Raw genomic sequence first — 18,588 nt, forward strand, 5'->3', positions numbered from 1 at the left:
ACCAAGTGTTTCTTGATTTGCCTCTTATACTTCCTCCCCTGCAATTAATGCTAAGTGCAGCCTAACTAATATGCTACTTGCATGTGCATCTGTGGAACAAAACAGGAGGGTAGATTGGAGTATGGTGGCCTTGATTGTTCAGTCATCATGCCTTTCTATATTTGCTATTTTGTTTAGGATTTAGTGTATTATACCTATTGGAAATAACCATGACATCCTAAAACTGAAAGAGATCAATTTTACTTTTGTACATGCTAAGCTTAGTGAACAGGTGCATGTAACAGGGAGTTTTGTGAGGGAGTTTAGAGGGAGAGTTTGAAGGGGGCAAGATACACTTAGAATTCTTTAAAACTTCTTTTAAAATTAACTAAACCCAAACAACCTGATTTAAATTAAAACCCCATTCAAGAAACTAATTACCTATAGGAGGAAAAAACAGGCAGAAGCCCAGCACTAGAGAGAGGATTGTCCTGTTTTATTGCACCCAATGTAGCTTATACAATTACCTTTCCCTGTTGACAGGTGGTGTATATGTTCATTTGGTGCAAGGAGCTCCTAGCCCTCAGAGACCTCATATGGACTTTGAAATACCTAAGGGAGGCAAAGTAGTACAAAGATGATGCTTCCCGGGACACTATAGAACTGCCCACATCCAGTCAGACAGCTTTTGTTCTGTTGAGGAGGGTGAAAGGTTCAGGAAAGGAGAACATTCAGCTGGAGCAGAGGGAAATGATCCTATTGTTGGGACCCTCCTTCCAGGTGATGTTTTGGTATCCTCTTGGTCTGAGGATGCCTCTCTCGGGGAGGGAACTCTAGTAATTAGGAAAAAACAAGCGTTAGTAATGGGGGATTTGATCATTAGGAACATAGACAGCTGGGTTTGCAATGACTGGCAAAACCATATGGTGAGTTGTCTGCCTGGTGCGAAGGTTGTGGATCTCTCAAGACATCTAGATAGACTTGTGTAGTGCTGTGGAGGAGCCCGTGGTCATGGTTACATCTAGGTACCAGTGACATGGGAAAGATAGGAGAGAGATCTTGGAGGCCAAATTTAGGCTTCTAGGAAAGAGATTGAAGTCCAGGACCTCAATGGTACCATTCTCTGAAATGCTTCCAGTTCAATGCACAGGATCAGGTAGGCAGGCAGAACTGCTGGATTTCACTGCATAGATAACATGATGCTATAGGGAGGAGGGGTTTAGATTTATTAGGAACTGGGTAAACTTTTTGGAAAAGGGGAGCCTGTATAGGAAGGATTGGCTTCACCTAAACCAAGATGGAACCAGATTTCTGGCACTTAGCTTAAAAACTACTCTACAACCTTTTTAATGTTAACGGCTGGGGGAAGCTGACAGGTGCGGAGGAGGACATGGATCAGACAGACACATCTTGTAAGGGGAGAGTCCATTAATAGAAATTCTCTATGTTCTACTAAGGAGGAGAGGTTGGAAGGTGATAAAATATAGGTAAGATCAAAAACAGTCAAATGGAAAAGAGTGCCATTTAAATACAGGCAGTCCCCGGGTTACGTACAAGATAGGGACTGTAGGTTTGTTCTTAAGTTGAATTTGTATGTAAGTTGGAACTGGTACATATTGTAGGGGAAACTCTAGCCAAACATTTTTTTTAGTTTTGGATAGCATAGGGAAAGGTTAACTCCCCTCTAATGTTTGTTTTGCTGTCTGTTCCCCTGTTCAGAAGATTTCACATCTATTTCTGTCCCTGTGACAAACTCAGGACTAAAGGAGTAACTCATCAAATACCAAACAGCTCTGCACCATGCTTTGAGCTAATAGCTTTATTTCCACACACCACCCAGGGTTCTAGGAGGAGGGTCCTTTTTTTGCTAACACAATGAGGCCAGCACTTTGTTTGTTTTGGTGGAGTCTTTGTTTGCCCAGGGAGCCCAGCATGTATAGGGGGAGGAGGGGCGGAGGGGCTGCTTTTGTCTGCTGTTCGGCAGCCTGTTGCTCAGGGGAGGGGGCAGCCTGTTGCTGGCAGGGGGGGAGGGAGGAGGCGTGCAGGATGCGAGGCCGGGGAGGGGGGGGGGGGCAGCGGGCGTGGGGAGGCACTTTTCCTCTGCCCGGCAGCTCTGTGGGATCCCTGTCCCTGTGGCCAGCTGCTGCAGGCAGAGGCCAGTTGGAGCCGGCCGAAGAGGAGGAGGTGGATTCTAGGACCCAGGTGAGCGAGCCCCGGGGACGCTGCTGCGCTCCGGGAGCCCGGCATGTATAGAGGGGAGGAGGGGCAGAGAGGCTGCTTTTGTCTGTTCGGCAGCCTGTTGCTCAGGGGAGGGGGCAGCCTGTTGCTGGCAGGGGGGTGGAGGGGGCAGCGGGCGTGGGGAGGCACTTTTCCTCTGCCCGGCAGCTCTGCGGGACCCCAGTCGGAGCCGGCCTGAGGAGGAGGAGGATCCTAGGACCCAGGTGAGCGAGCCCCGGGAATGCTGCTGCGCATGTGCGGGAGTTGCCTCACCCCGTTCGTATCTAGGGATCCGACGTAAGTCGGATCCACGTAAGTCGGGGACTGCCTGTACATCAGGAAATGGCAGACAGCTAAATAGTGATACATTTTTAAAGTGCTTATACACAAATGCTAGAAGTCTAAAAAATAAGATGGGTGAACTAGAGTGCCTTGTATTTAAGGAGGATATTGATATAATAGACATCACAGAAATATGGTGGAATGAGGACAATCAATGGGACACAGTCATAGCAGCGTACAATAAATCGAAAGGACAGAACAGGTTGTGTTGGTGGGGAAGTGGAACTATACATGACAGAAAATGTAGAATCAAATAAAGTAAAAATCTTCAATGAACCAAAATGTTCCATAGAATCTCTGTGGATAGTAATTCCATGTTCTAATAATGAGAATATAGCAGTGGGGATAAATGACTGACCGCTTGACCGGTATAGTGATGATGACTATGAAATGCTAGGGGAGATTAGAGAGGCTATAAAAACTAAAAACTCAATAATAGTGTGGGATTTTAACTATCCCCATATTGACTGGGTGCACGTCACCTCAGAACGGGATGCAGAGATAAAGTTTCTTGACACCTTAAATAACTGCTTCCTGGAGCAGCTGGTTTCTGGAACCCACAAGAAGGAGAGGCAATTCTTAATTTAGTCCTAAGTGGAGCACAGGATTTAGTCTAACAGGTAAATATAACTGGACTGCTTGGAAATAGTGATCACAATGTAATAAAATTTGACATCCCTCTGTTGCAAAAATTGCCCCGGTAGGCCTACACTGTGGCATTGAATTTCAGAAAGGGGAACTACACAAAAATGAGGCTGTTTGTTAACAGAAATTAAAAGGTATAGTGACAAAAGTAAAATGTCTTCGAACTGCATAGAGACTTTTCACAGATACTGTAATAGAGGCCCAACTTAAATATATACCTCAAATTAAAAAAATAAAAGAACCAAAAAAGTTCCATTGTGATTTAACAACCAAGTAAAACAAGCAGTGAGAGAGAAAAAAGGCACAGTTTAAGAAGTGGAAGTTAAATTCTAATGAGGAAAATAGAAAGGAGCATAAACTCTGTCAAATTGTGTAAAACTATAATAAGGAAAGCCAAAAAGGAGTTTGAAGAACAGCTGGCCAAAACCTCAAAGTAATAGCAAAATGTTTTTAAAGTACATCAGAAGCAGAAAGCCTGTTATAAACAATCAGCGGGGTGCCTGGAGACTCATAAGAATGGCCATACTAGGTCAGACCAAAGGTCCATCTAGCCCAGTATCCTGTCTTCCGACAGTGGCCAGTACCAGGTACCCCACAAGGGGTGGACCAAAGACAATAATCAAGCAATTTGTCTCCTACCATCCTTCTCCAGCCTTTGACAAACAGAGGCCAGAGGCACCATTCTTTACGCCCTGGCTAATATCATTTTATGGACCTAACCTCCATTAATTTATCTAGATCTTTTTAAAACTCTATTATAGTCCTAGCCTTCACAGCTTCCTCTCACAAGGAGTTCCAGAGGTTGACTGTGCGCTGTGTGATGAAGAGCTTTCTTTTATTAGTTTTAAACCTGCTACCCATTAATTTCATTTGGTGTCCTCTAGTTCTTATCTTATGGCTGGCCCGGGGGGGGGGGGGGGGGGGGCGACGATCGCCAGGTTGGCTGGGGAACTGGCCAGCGGAAGCAGGGCTGGCGGGGGCAGCAGGGCTTGCCAGGAGAGACTCCCCTGGTGGGGACAGCGGGGCTGGCCCTGGGGGGAAAAGGGAGGAGAGAATTGGCCAGTGAGGAGCAGGACAGTTCAGGGCGCATGCAGATCCTGAATAAAAAATTAAAAGCAGTGCCTTTTAAATATCCCCACTGCTGACAGTGAGGTTTAAAGGCACTACAATGGGTCAGAATGGAGAGAGCCTGGTGCATTCACCATCCGGAATGAGAATATGGATAAAAAATTCCAAATATGATGACAGCTTTCTGAAAATAAATGAGCCCCTTTTCAATACACGATGTGGTGGTGCAGGGTTTTATTGGATTACAGTCCATTTTTTCCAATCCATATTCCCTTAACTTTCTGGTAAGAATGTTGTGGGTGGCTATATCAAAAGCTTTGCTAAAGCTGACCCTGGGGGCTTTGGGAGGACCAAAACCAATGTATTTGCATATTTGTCATTTGCTTAATCAATATGCAAATATGCAAATGAATGTTACCAGTCCTCTGAAAGCTCGCGAATGGATTTACTTGTCTCCGTGTCAAAAAGTTTGGGAACCTCTGCTTTAAAGCAAACTTGGACCTTGCACAGAACTCATCTCCATTTTCTTTAGAGAGACTTTTGCTGTATGCTAACAGATTAGGTTTTAGGCTCCACAATGCATTTCCTGTAATGTGTTCCCTTGTAACTTTTCATTACAGCAGGAACATCAGGCAATTTGCTGTGTACTCCCTTGACTCCACCACTTGTCTAGCTCACACAAATCTGAAAGCAAAAACAGATAAAGGAAGATAAGTTCAAGGAGCAAATGCAATCTGCCCATTTGGACAGAGAGCATGTAACCGAGCGGAAGAATATGCTACTGAAGGAGATGTGAGTGGAGCATCAGGAAAGGAGAGTGTACAGGGAACTGCAAGTGAAGCAGCAGGATATAGTCTTGTCATCCCTGATGTCTCTGATGGAGAGTGTGATAGATTTTCAAGACTCGTACCTAGGCAGGCTCTCCCCTGTCCTCCAATTCTTGCAAAACAACTTTCTCTTTTCACCCAGTTTTATAGCCTCCTTCCCCAGTGACCCTAGGGCACAGAGGAGGGAGGACTAAAGGACAGCTTCACATTCAGTGTCCAGGGTGTTGCAAAGCAAGAGGCTGATTCTTGTCCCCCTTTTCTGTCCCTGCAGTCCTCCCTACATGAAAACATGATTTCTGAACAACAATCACTTTATTGCTTGTATTGTTGGGCTGGGGGGAGTGTTCAACAGGCAAACATACTGAATGCAGGGGCACCTTTTTCAAAAGCTCTCTGATTTGCTTTGTCCCATGTTGTGCCCTCCTTATTACCTTAGTGTCTGGCTGTTCAAATGTCTGGCTAGATGCTCTGCGTTAAACCCTCACGCTGCCAAATAACTTTCCCCCTTGCTCTCACAAATATTATGAAGCACATGGCAGGCTGCCACCACAAAGGAACTGTTGCGTTTGCTGAGGTCTAACCTAGTCAGGAGACTCCTAAACCTTCCCTTTAAATGCCCAAAAGCACATTTCAACCACCATTCTGTACTTTCTCAGCCTGTAGTTGAACTGCTCCTTACTATGGTCCAGGCTTCCTATGTATGACTTCATGAGCCACAGGAGCAAGGAATATTCTTGGTTTTGAAGGCTCACTATTGGCATTTGCATATTTCTGATTCTAATTTTCTGGACTGGGAAAAAAGTTCTAGCTTGCAGTTTTCTGAAGAGGCAGGAGTTCCTAAAGATGTGTGTCATGAATCTTTCTCGACCATCCCATGTTGATGTTGGTGAAACAGCCCTTGTGATCTATCAGCACCTACAGCACCATCGAAAATACTGCTTGTGGTTTATGTACTCCTTGCAAGGTGGTAGTGTGTCACAATGGGGATGTGCATTCCATGTATCACCCGAACGCTGTTAGGCACAACCCCACGGCATCCACATTTCCCAGAGTCCCTACCCTCCATTGCAGAATTGCTTTGGCTACTTGTATAACAGCAGTGTTGGATCATAAGCTTTTGTGGTCAAAGACCCACTTTGTCAGATGCATGCATCTGGCTAAGGGGGTCTTTGCCCACGAAAGCTTATGCTCCAACACTTCGGTTAGTCTACAGGTGCCACAGGACTCGTCACCGCTTTTGCAGATTCAGACTAACACGGCTACCCCTCTGATACTTGTATAACAGCAGCTCCCCTGTAGATTTGCCTGCTTTGAATTGATTCCCGTCTGACTGGTAGCTATCTGGCATAGCAAACTCCCACATGGTAATTGCCATACCGTTCTCCACTGTCAGAAACACCCAAATGAGACCCACTCTATGCTTCTGGGCAGGGGGAAAGCAATTCGCAAAGTTCCATGAAAGTGGCTTTGCATATTCGGAAGTTTTGCTTCCACTGCTGATCGTCCCATATCTTCAGCACTATATGGGTCCACCAGTCAGCTGCTGTGCTGTCTGCATGAGCAACTAGGGCCTAAAAGGGTGAGAGAAGATTATTTCCTATGGATCTGAAGCAAGGGGGGAAGGGAGTAGATGAGCACATTATGGGAAGCTGCCGACCTGAACCAATAACCATCCACAGCACAGTTTTGGTCCTACCATGCACCGGGAGCATAACCCAGAATGCAAAGCAGCATTGCCACTGGGATAGCTACCCACAGTGCATTGCTCTCAAAGTCAATGGCAGGCTTCCTACTTCAAACTACATTGAATTCTTCCCTGCAGTAGCAGCACAGACATTTGACTTTGCAAAATCAGGTGATCAGATATCACCCTTAATAGATTTGACCATCTCGTAGTGTTAATGTGGCCTCAGTTTTCAGCAGATGGATCCACAGCAGTGCTTAGAGCACAGCAGACTAGTGCAAGGTAGATTTACACCCCATCTTGCCGCAAGCTAAGTATTCGTGTAGAGAAGCCTGTACTTTCACTTGCTTTATTTTACAGAGGAGCTGTGATTAGGGCCTTGCATATAATGCCAGGACCTGGAAAACCTCTATTTTGCTCCCAAATCTGTCAGATTAAAGGGTAAATCAACAGTGGACATGGGATTATTCAACAAATACAGTATATAGTGGTATGTAGGGGTACGTCTAAACTACATGCCTCCGTCGACGGAGGCATGTAGATTAGCCAGATCGGCAGAGGGAAATGAAGCCGCGATTAAAATAATCGCGGCTTCATTTAAATTCAAATGGCTGCCCTGCTCTGCCGATCAGCTGTTTGTCGGCAGATCGGGGCAGTCTGGACGCGACGCGCCGACAAAGAAGCCTTTCGTGATCGTCACAGGTAAACCTGGTTTCACGAGGCATACCTGTGCCGATCAAGAAAGGCTTCTTTGTCGGCGCGTCGCGTCCAGACTGCCCCGATCTGCCGACAAACAGCTGATCGGCAGAGCGGGGCAGCCACTTAAATTTAAATGAAGCCGCGATTATTTTAATCGCGGCTTCATTTCCCTCTGCCGATCTGGCTAATCTACATGCCTCCGTCGACGGAGGCATGTAGTCTAGACACACCCTAACAAAGGCTCTGCATTTGCATTGGATAATCATCAATGCTTTGCATTTTGCATTAGAGATGTAAAATGTCATGTAATTGGCTAACTGGTTAAATGCGAAGTTTAGTTCATATTTAACCGGTTAACTAATTAAGGGGGGTAATCCCCCCCACTCCCTGCCACAACTGCCCCTGTCTGCAGGGGGCCCCCTTGAGACTGTGGCAGACCCCATGACAGGCAGGTAGCTGCTCCAGTCCCCACCTGATGAACCGGCAAGCATCACTGGTTAAGAGTGATGCTTACTAGTTAACCTTTCACATCCCTAATTTGCATAATTCTCATAGATTTTGTGACTACTTAACAAAAAACGTCAGTGAAAATACAAACCTAATGGAAAAGGAAAGACTCTGTGGGAGCCATACCTCTGAATTTCCTGGCTTCCATATGGTTACCATCAAGAATATCACTGGATTAGCGAAAAATTTCCACATAATAGAAATTTAATTTTTTGCATGAATTCTTTTTAAAAGTAAGTTTCATCGTATCCCTTAACAGTTTGTATAGAATAAACAGTAGTCTTATATGTGTTTGTTAGAGTGGGTCTGCTCTAAAAAGTGACTGTAAAAATGCCACTCTGGACAAGTGGTGTTGAATTCAAAATTAAATGTTTTTCTGATTGCAAGCTCTGTAAAAACTCAACTGCTATTGTTAGACTCTGTTATTTTCTATTTCTGCCTTGTCATTTAGTAATAAACATTCTGTGGGCCAGATTATGTCCATCACTTATACAGTCCATTTTATGCTTCTTTATTTCCAACCTTTCTCTCTCCCCTCCCCCTTTTTTTCCTTCCTCCCCTCCTCTCCCATCCACCGGCTGCAGTTGGTGCAATTAATGTTCCTTTTATTTTGGATTTTTCTGTTTTGCTATCTCATAAGTTCTATATTAAATTATAATTTTATTCTCTTTGAAATATATATATTCATCCTCATTCACCATTAAACTTTGCAGTTTTATCTGGCAGAAAAGCAAGGAGTTCCTTGTGAAATAAGTGCTTTGATAATGCTGGATTATGCCATCAGGAGTTGGTTGAAGAAGCAAGTTTATGCACTCTTAGATCCTCTAATTGAGACTACATATTTTTCACCCAAATATCCATGATAACTGTCTTAGTGTTTTCTATAGTGCTTATCACCATCATGTATAAGAAGGACATCCCAATTACTTACTGTGTAGATTATTGTAATGTTGTAGAAAGTTAGACTTCATCTCCCCCCCCCCCCCCTCCAAAGAAAAAACCCTGCAGAAGGAAACAAACTCTTAAGCCACAGAGATCCTGTTCTCATCTGCATTACACTAGCAGTAAAAATATGAGAAGTTCATATTTCAGCAAAATTGTTTCTGAGGCATCAAGTGACTAACATTTTTAGTTATCTGGCAGATTTGTGGTAAAGAAATCTTACACTGTAATAAAGGAAGTTGCTGATTGTTCTAAGTTGGGTCATAAAGTGCTGGTAAACAAGGCTAATTTCAAGTTATAGAGAATAGTTTCAGTATGATATAAATGAGTGAAAGTATCAATATAGTTAAGTGAGGTAACAAAACATTTGTGTTGCTTAGAAATTTCAAAAATACTGTATTCCAGACTGCAGCAGTTGTCTATATCCTTGTATCATTTGACATATTTGAGTTACGAAATTCACAAGAGTCTGCTTAGCAGTTAGAGATACATATTATATGCCACATTCATCACCTTGTATTATTTAAAATTTATATTTTTATCTTGAGGTAATTAGATCTATTGCTGAAAAGCACATAGGTTCTCTCCCCCTTCTGTATAATTAGTGCTGAGTTAAGCATGGGGGGTGGGAGCGGTATTGAGGCTGTTTTCAAGCTTTTATACTCTGCATAATGATTTTGTAGAGTATTTTATGGTCATTGCTGCTGAGAGCACTTGAACTCAGCAGGTCAAGAACAAACCGTGTCAAACAAACCTGCTAGCTTTCTTTGACAGGGTAACAAGCCTTGTGCGTGGGAGGGGGAAGTGGTAGATGTTGTATATCTTGACTTTAGTAAAGCTTTTGATACTGATCTTGCATTACCTTCTCATTAACAAACTAGGGAAATGCAACCTCCATGGGAGGTACTATAAGATGGGTGCAAAGCTAGTTGAAAAAACATTCCCAGAGAGTAGTTATCAGTGCTTCACAGTCATGTTGGGAGGGCATGACAAATGGGGTCACACAAAGATGAGTTCTGTGTCTAGTTCTGGTCAATATCTATATCAGTAATTCAGATAATGGCATAAGGGTACACTTATAAAATTTGCAGGTGATACCAAGATGGAAGGGGTTGCAAGTGCTATGGGGAGGTCAGGATGATATCCAAAATGATAATCAGGTAAGTGGTCTGAGGTAAATAGGATGAAAGACAACAAGGACAAATGCAAAGTACTGCATTTAAGAAGGAAAAATCACTTGCACACGTACAAAATGAGAAATGACTGCCTAGTAAAGAGTACTGAGCAAAGGTATCTGGGGGTCATGATGGATCACAGACTAAATGAGTCAACAAAAAAGCAAAAACATTTTTCTGGGAGGTATTAGCAGGAGTGTCGTAAGCAAGATACGAGAACTAATTCTACCTTGTGCTGATTAGGCATCATCTGGAATATTATTTCCAATTCTGGGTATCACATTTCAGGAAAGATGTGGCTAAATTGGTGAAAGTCGAGAGAAGCGCAACAATAACGATTAAAGGTCTAGAAAATGTGATCAGCAGGGGAAGATTAAAAAACTGGCTTAGTTTAGTCTGGAAAAGAGAAGACTAGAAAAGGATGTGATCATGGTTTCCAAGTACTTAAAGGGGCGGAGAGAGAAAAACTCCTTTGTTCTCTGAGGATAGGACAAAAAGCAATGGGCTTAAATTGCAGCAAGGGAGATTTAGGCTGGATATTAGGAAAAGCTTCCTAACTGTCAGGCTACTTAAGCACTGGAATAAATTGCCTAAGGAGGCTGTGGAATCTCCATCATTGGAGATTTTAAAGAACAGGTTAGACAAAAGCCTATCAGGAATGATCTGATATTAATTCTTCTATGAGTACAGGACATTGGACTAGATGACTTCTTGAGGTCTCTTCCAGTCCTATGAGACTGTGATTCATCAGCATACCCACTAAGCCAAGGAAAAGAAACTTTGGGGGGGTCTGTACAAGATAATCTTTAAAAACAAATGGTTTGGTAGCACTTTATAGATAAAACATGTAAATGATATCATGAGCTTTCATAGGCACAGCTCATTTCTTCAGATGAGCAGTCATCTGAAGAAGTGGGCTGTGCCCATGAAAGCTCATGATACCATCTACATGTTTTGTTAGTCTAGAAAGTGCTACCAGACGATTTGTTGTTTAAGTTAAGCCAAGGAAAAGTTTGGCTAGTTGCAATTCAGTGTTTAAACAACTCAAAACTTTAAATAAGAGTTAAGCAACAATGACCATAAAATATCCTACAAAATCACTATGCAGTGTTCAAAGGTTAAAATCTCCCCACCCCACTCCCGCAGCGTATACAAACTTACCCTTAACTCAGCACTGCCTACTTTTGGAGTAGATATAGATGGCTCACTTCAGAGACTAGAGCTCAAAATGCACAACATACTTTCCTTGTTGGTGATTCAGAGTCTGAACTTTCAGATGACATCCACTACTTTCATATCTTGGTTTATAATGCCTAAAGCATACTTAAAGTCTTCTATGACTGATGCACACAACAAAGGATTTCCACATTGGGTCTCTGAATCTAGATTTTGAACTTATATGCTTATCAGGGGGAAAAAAAGCTTAGCATACACTCCAGCCTATCTAAGCCATACAACCCAATAATATGAATATTGTCCCTAGACAGAATCTCAGTTGTTTTGTTTTGCTCAAGATGCCATCTTGACTTGGGAAGAAAAATAACTTGCTTTTATTGAAACTTGAGAACCAGATTGCAAGAGTGCAATATCTGGAACAACCTTTAGTACAGTATTCTTTAAACTAGGAGATGTAACATATTAAAGTAGTTGTGTTGCAATAGTTGTCATTCCGTGTGCATTTTTCTAATTCAAGAACGAATGCTGACTAATACTTTCACACTTGGTTCCCTTAAAATTTAGCCACTTAGGTTCTTTTTTTAGGCACAGATTTAAGTTTTGATTTTTTCAGAGATGTTAGATACCTGTAGTTTTCACTAACGTTAAATGTAAGGTGCTCAGCGCATATGAAAACTGAGCAACTTTTTAAAATGCTTAAATATAGTTTGTGTGCCATAAGCAAGCAGGCTTCAAATCTTTTTTTTTATTTTTGTGTGTTAATGATATTTTTCTTTCTTAGCAATGCTCTCAGAAGAGCAAACATTTCCATTTAGATTCCGTGTCAGTTAAGAAAAGAGACTCCTGTTCCTTTACTTTAAATAAACTGCAGTGTTTCTTTGCAATTTGCTGTTTTGTTTTTGTTTATTTTAGGACAAGAAGTGGTGTTTAAGTGCCTTGGAGAAGGAATTCTTGAAAAGGCCTTTCAGGGATACAATGCTTGTATTTTTGCCTATGGACAGACAGGTGAGAGGGTCTTCTGTTGATCTGAGGAAAGAGTGGAGAAGGCTTCTTTGTGAGTGTGGGGGAAATGAAAACATAACTAAAAAGAGAATCTAACTAAAGTGAGTGTGTGGGAAAACTGCGAAAATAACAAAAATCGTTCAATCGCCATTATTTTGGACAGCATATTTTCTGTTTAATTAATTAATTGACAGCTTTGGATATTAGTCATCCTCTATTTAAACACAGAATGTTTTTTCGAAAGGCCAGTGACAGTGCAATTTTCCTTACACAGCTTTAAATAATGTAAGTTTAGATTCTACTTGCAGGAGCCATTGACTAGGATTGCATGGGAAATTCATTCTTTTGTGAGTCAGGTGAGACTAACAACGAAGGATACTAATGAATAACCATTGTGGTAGTGGTGCAGATTTTTAGAAAGATTCCTGTATTGATTTACCTATCCTTTTTCCTTTTGTACTCATATGAACGTGCTAACTGCTTGGTGTCCTCCAAGTCACATTGTTCTCTTAGGTGCTTGTTGAAGAATAAAAGGGAGAGGAAAACATACATTGTGTGAATGTCTGAGAAATTGCTTTTAAATACTCCATTTCTCTTCCCCTTTCATTTTCTCTAGGTTCTGGAAAATCCTTCTCAATGATGGGCAATGCAGAGCAGCTGGGCCTGATTCCACGGCTGTGTTGTGCTTTATTTCAGAGAATTTCTGTAGAAGAAAATGAATCTCAGACCTTTAAAGTTGAAGTATCCTATATGGAAATCTATAATGAGAAGGTCAGAGATCTGTTAGATCCTAAAGGGTAAGGAGGGTTTTTTTAATATTAGTTGAAACTGCAACTTAGAACTAATCACTTTGGGAAGGGTTTTAAGAAGCTTTTGTATGAAACTTGTTCAGGAAGGATCACATGCTCAAAATGCTAAAGTGAACAGTTCTTAAATAATTCCAAGTTTGTAAAGTGTGAACATGTTGTAACAGTTGACTTAGGTCTAGCCTATAATAGAAAACTAGCTTGACATAACACAGCCAATCAGAAGTGTGGATTTTTCACACCCCCTGAGCAATGTAGTTAGGTCAGTCTGGGTCCCTGTGTAAACAACGCTAAATTGTCAGAATAATTCTTCTGTAAATTTACCTACCATCTCTTTGGGAGGTAGATTACCTATGCCAATGGATAATACCTTCTGTATGCATACAGTGAAATGCTGCAGCTGTGTTGTTGTGTTTTCAGTGTAGACATACTCTTACTTGTATCTATTTGAAGATGGTGACTTTAAAATAGAATCTTTTAACTAGTCACTTCTTTAACTGTAGATATCCAGTCACTTTTGGATCAGCTTAATATAGCTGTTGAACAATGCACAGCATCTCTATACACATCAGCTTAGGATAGGGAAAAATGCTGCTTGAGTTAAATTGTATCATATATTTTGTTTATTTTTTTAAATCATAGGATCTGTCTCCCATTCAAGTAAGTCTTTTGGCTAAAAGAGTCTGACTGGGCCTTTACCATGGGGAAGAAGGGATAAATCTATTTAAAGTTGTCGTTTCAGAAGTGTAACCCTTGAATGCCAGCAACTTTCTCAGATTTTGTAAATTTTAAAAGACAGATGTTTTTATAGGGAAGTATTTTCTTTTTAGGAAATATAGATTCATTTTAAAGAATTGAGAACACTAAGCAGGATAAATATGATTGTAAGAGGTGGGAGAAATACAGAAAACTAAAAGGCATATCAAAATCATCTATATATTAGGGCAACTTGATTCTTCCTTATTTGTGGCTGTATGTTATATGGCAATTCCTGATATACTAGCTAACGTCATTATTTTCTAGAATGATTTAACCCACAATTTCTCTTAGCAGCTTGTGGAAGCCTTACAAGTGAAAAGGTGGCTCAATCCTGCTTCCATCATTACACATCTTGTACTGCTAATTATTTCACTAGGAGTTTTGCTTGTGATAGGAATATGGGATTAGGCCTAAAACTTGTTAAATGATTTCTCTCTCTCCCCCCCCCCCCCCCCCCCGTTGTACTCCTCAAAACAAAACAAAAAAATGTGTCTCTAAAAACTGGATATAAACTAATATAAGCACTTACTATACGTTACAAATTACATGTCTATTCAGCCATCTCACATAACTGGATTTCAGGGATGATCCTTGAATTTCTCTCCTATTTTGCTGTATTTAAAAGAATGAATAATTATGCAAAAACTAAAAACAAAGTAAGGATGCTTTATTTAGAGCATTATCCTTCAGTGTTTGTGTAGAATTAGACGTGAAAAACAAATGAAAACAGTTTCACGTGGCGTCCAGTCATATTGTTCAATGTCAAATGTGAAGTTTACTCTGTCAACTATAAGAGACTTAAACTGTCAGTATCTGCATTAAAAATCTCTTATGGTTCCAAAAATAACCTTGTAAATATAAATCAGTGCTGTCCTGACTTCTGAGAATGCGGATAATTAAGTGTCTTATTTAATGCATAATGTGTTCCCAAGCAGCATAAGAAGGAAAGTACAGTAGAATCTCAAAGATATGAACATGAGAGTTATGGCCTTACCTGTCAACTGGACGCCACATGAAACTGGTAGTAATCAGGCAGAAGCAGAGTCAAAAAACAAAACAGCAAATACTGTACTGCTTTGGCCCTGGGGCTCATAGCTTGAGCTATAGCAGTGGTCTCCAACATTTTAAAGCACATGATCACTTTTTGAATTTAAGTCAGTTCAGGATCTACCTCAAACCCAAATACCCATGCCTCACCCCTTTGCCAAAGCCCCACCCTCCTCATTCTGAGAAGATGGGATACAGAGGAGAGGGTCAGAGTGACATCAGCACCCCTGGCCTCTGTCTCCCCCAACCTGTGCAACAAGCAGAGGCTCCCAGAAGGCAGCTCTGAGGGTCTGGGCAGGTGCAGCAGGGCAGTGTGCGGAGGGGCAGCTGAAGTGCTGGCACTTGATAACCTCCCAGCCAGACCAGTCAGGATCACCTGTCAGAGGCTCCAAGATCTACTGGTAGATCCCGATCTACTGGTTGGTGACCACTAAGCTGTAGAGTGAAGAGGGGGAGAGAGGCTCTGAGGGCATTGGGGCCCATGCCATGTCTTGGAACTCCTATGAGAGTAGTGCCTGTTTGAGCCTCAGTGCTCTCACCATAGCTAAAATCACATGCCCCAGTGTTCCCCACTTCCCTGGCTGAAACTGAGAGTAGGGCCTTGGGGTCCCCTGGCATCCCCTGAGGGGTAGAATCTGGGAACGGTGTTGCAAGGCTGAAGCCCCAAGTCCTGGTGCCCCTGTGTGTGTGTGACCAGGAGCAGTGCATGGGGCTGAAACCCTGAGCTCCAGCGTGGCACCCCCCCGCAGGTCTAAATTTCCAGCTGTAGTCTCAGTCCCCCCATGGCTGAAGTCTGTAACATCTTGTTTAGAGTTACGGAAAATGTCAGTGTGGATTTTAAAAAAGTTACATTATAATGATTAAAACCTGATTGGTAGATTAACAATAGAAATAAGCAAAATAAAGCCAGAGTTTAACTGGAAGTTGGTTTTGCTATTACTTGAACCATCTAAAAAACAATTAAACAAAATTTTAAAGATGTATCTCTAAGGGTATGTCTACACTTGCCCCCTATTTCGAAGTAGGGAGGCAAATGAAGCATACCGAAGTTGCAAATCAAGCCCGGGATTTAAATATCCCACGTTTGATTTGCATGTTGCCGGCCGGTTGCCATTTTAGAAATTCACTAGCCCAGCGTAACTGCACGCAGCAGTGAAACAGGAGCCTGGCGACCGGCCGGGAACATGCAAATCAAGCGTGGGATATTTAAATCCCGGGCTTGATTTGCAACTTTGGTATGCTTCATTTGCTTCCCTACTTCGAAGTAGGGGGCAAGTGTAGAAATATCCTAAGTTCTATGGCTGATGTACTGGCACTTCAAACAATTACTTTCACTGATTTCTTTTTTAACCAATAAAGTTCATAATAATAGATTTGCCATTGGCAGGTTTTGAGTTACACCTTGCTTTTTTCCTAAGGAGTCGGCAGTCCCTTAAGGTTCGAGAGCACAAAGTATTGGGACCCTATGTAGATGGCTTGTCTCAGCTGGCTGTTACTAACTTTGAGGTAAATATAAACTGATAACAAATAAATAAGTAAAATTTCTGAAATGGGGTGACAAAGAATTTTGTACTATGTAAATCAGTATCTACTTAGATGTTTTGGTTCTTTGAGATGATTTACATACTCTAATATGTGGCTTCCTTTATTGACAGGCACAAAAATATCTGAAGACTTAGAACTATTTATTTAAATTAAAAGCTTTTGCCCGGATCTTTTTTTTTTCCATTGAAGTCCATGGAAAAAATTCTGTTGACTTCCATGGTAGCAGTGTCAGGCTTTGTTTTTGGAGATTACAAAGAATATATAGCCAGTGTGTTAAATTTGCCAATATTTCTTTATTACTTTTTCTACCCACTTGTTACAGTCTTCTTGTATTGTGCATATTAGTTGTATTAGAGTTTATCATGGCTGCAGAAGAGCCCGCTTGAGTTAGTGTGACTCTTTTGACAGGTTCCAGAGGTAGCTGTGTTAGTCTGTTTCAGCAAAAGTAACAAGGAGTGGCATCTTAAAGATTAACAATTTTATTATGAGACTTATTAGTCTTTAAGGTACCACCAGACTTTTTGTAGTTCTGACTCGTTTGAAAATTTTGTTTGTAGGTTTTAGAAAAAACAATAAAAGGTAAAACTTAAAGAAATGATGTACAAACTGTATGGAGCTTTCTTTATAAAGGACATTGAATAAAAAACCTATTTAAATATTTTAAAATAGTCAATAATCTTTATTCATATTTTTCATGTACTTCTAAATGAGGAAAGACTATTTTTTTCAGAGACTTGTATACTTCTGAGGCAGATTGCGCAATGAAAACTACCTTCTTGTTCACTTAGCTAGTACAGGCAGTCCCCGGGTTACGTACAAGATAGGGACTGTAGGTTTGTTCTTAAGTTGAATCTATATGTAAGTCAGAACTGGCGTCCAGATTCAGCCGCTGCTGAAACTGGTCAGTTTCAACAGCGGCTGAATCTGGATGCCAGTTCTGACTTACATACAGATTCAACTTAAGAACCCCAGGCATCCCCAAGTCAGCTGCTGCTGAAACTGATCAGCGGCTGATTCCAGGAAGCCCGGGGCAGGGGCTTCCTGTAGTCAGCCGCTGGTCAGTTTCAGCAGCGGCTGACTTGGGGACGCCTGGGGCAGAGCAGCTGGGGTGCTGCTGGGTTGGTCCAGAAGTGCCGCCGCTCCTCAACGCTACTGGACAGCAGTGGCTGAATCAGGACGCCTGGGGCAGAGCAGCTGGGGTGCTGCCGGGTTGGTCCAGTAGTGCCCAGAGCGGTGCTACGGGACCAACCGGCAGCGCCCCAGCTGCTGTACCACAGGCGTCTGGAGCAAAGCTGCGGAGCACAGGGGCAGCGGGACAGCCCAGATGCGCCGTGGCTGTCCTGCTGCCCTCGGGCTCCATGGCTTTGCTCTGCTTTGCTCCCCCTCTCCCTGGTCTGCAGACCAGGGGGACGGAGAGCAAAGTCGCGGAACACGCGGGCAGCGGACAGCCCAGACACGTCTGGGCTGTCCGCTGCCCGTGTGCTCCGCCGCTTTGTTTCTTCTCCCTGGTCTGCTGGAGACCAGGGAGACGGCCCCGTTCGTAACTGCGGATCCGACATAAGTCGGATCCGCGTAACTCGGGGACTGCCTGTATGTGTTGAATAGAATATGAAAATTCAAGTAAATGAAAGAAGCAATTTCTTTCAGTCATTGACAGATCAGTTTCTGTGGTTCCATTTTTCATGAATTATCATCTGAAGCTCATCTGAACAAGTGGGTTTTGCTATGTCTACATAGGTAAATAGCTATTCTGCATCTTAAGAGCAAGCCTGTTATAGCAAAATATATAATGGGCTCGCTAGTCTGATGTCCCTGTGAGCCTCATTGTACAAGGGATAAGGGACATTTTGGAATCCCACCCTATTTGAAATAATATTGAAATAACCTATGCAATTTGCATAGCACAAATTGTGTAGCTTATTTCAAGGTAAGGGTGCTGTGTATATGTACTTTGAGGTGCCATAGGACTACTCATTGTGTTTAAAGATAGGGTACATCTACACAGCAGCATTATTTCGAAATAATGGATGTTATTCTAAAATAACATATTGCGCTTCTACACAGCATGCTTGTTATTTTTAAAATAAATGCAAAATAACGGGCTGCTTACTCTGACTTCTGTAAACTTCATTGTATGAGGAATAAGGGAAGTCGGAGGAAGAGTGATC

At 42.1% G+C, this 18,588-nt stretch overlaps 1 protein-coding gene across 7 annotated transcripts in view; it reads left to right on the forward strand.

The window, feature by feature from the left end:
• KIF13A (kinesin family member 13A) overlaps nt 1-18,588 on the forward strand; it is a 190,482-nt gene that overhangs the window by 73,471 nt on the left and 98,423 nt on the right. For all 7 annotated transcript variants that reach the window (XM_075921170.1, XM_075921173.1, XM_075921174.1 and 4 more), the window contains 3 exons: nt 12,174-12,266; nt 12,880-13,060; nt 16,294-16,381. In XM_075921170.1, the coding sequence (XP_075777285.1) occupies nt 12,174-12,266; nt 12,880-13,060; nt 16,294-16,381 (362 nt within the window). The remainder of the gene's footprint in view (nt 1-12,173; nt 12,267-12,879; nt 13,061-16,293; nt 16,382-18,588) is intronic.

This window comes from Pelodiscus sinensis, chromosome 2 (assembly GCF_049634645.1).
Source record: "Pelodiscus sinensis isolate JC-2024 chromosome 2, ASM4963464v1, whole genome shotgun sequence".
In the NCBI taxonomy this organism is placed as follows: Eukaryota; Metazoa; Chordata; order Testudines; family Trionychidae; genus Pelodiscus; species Pelodiscus sinensis.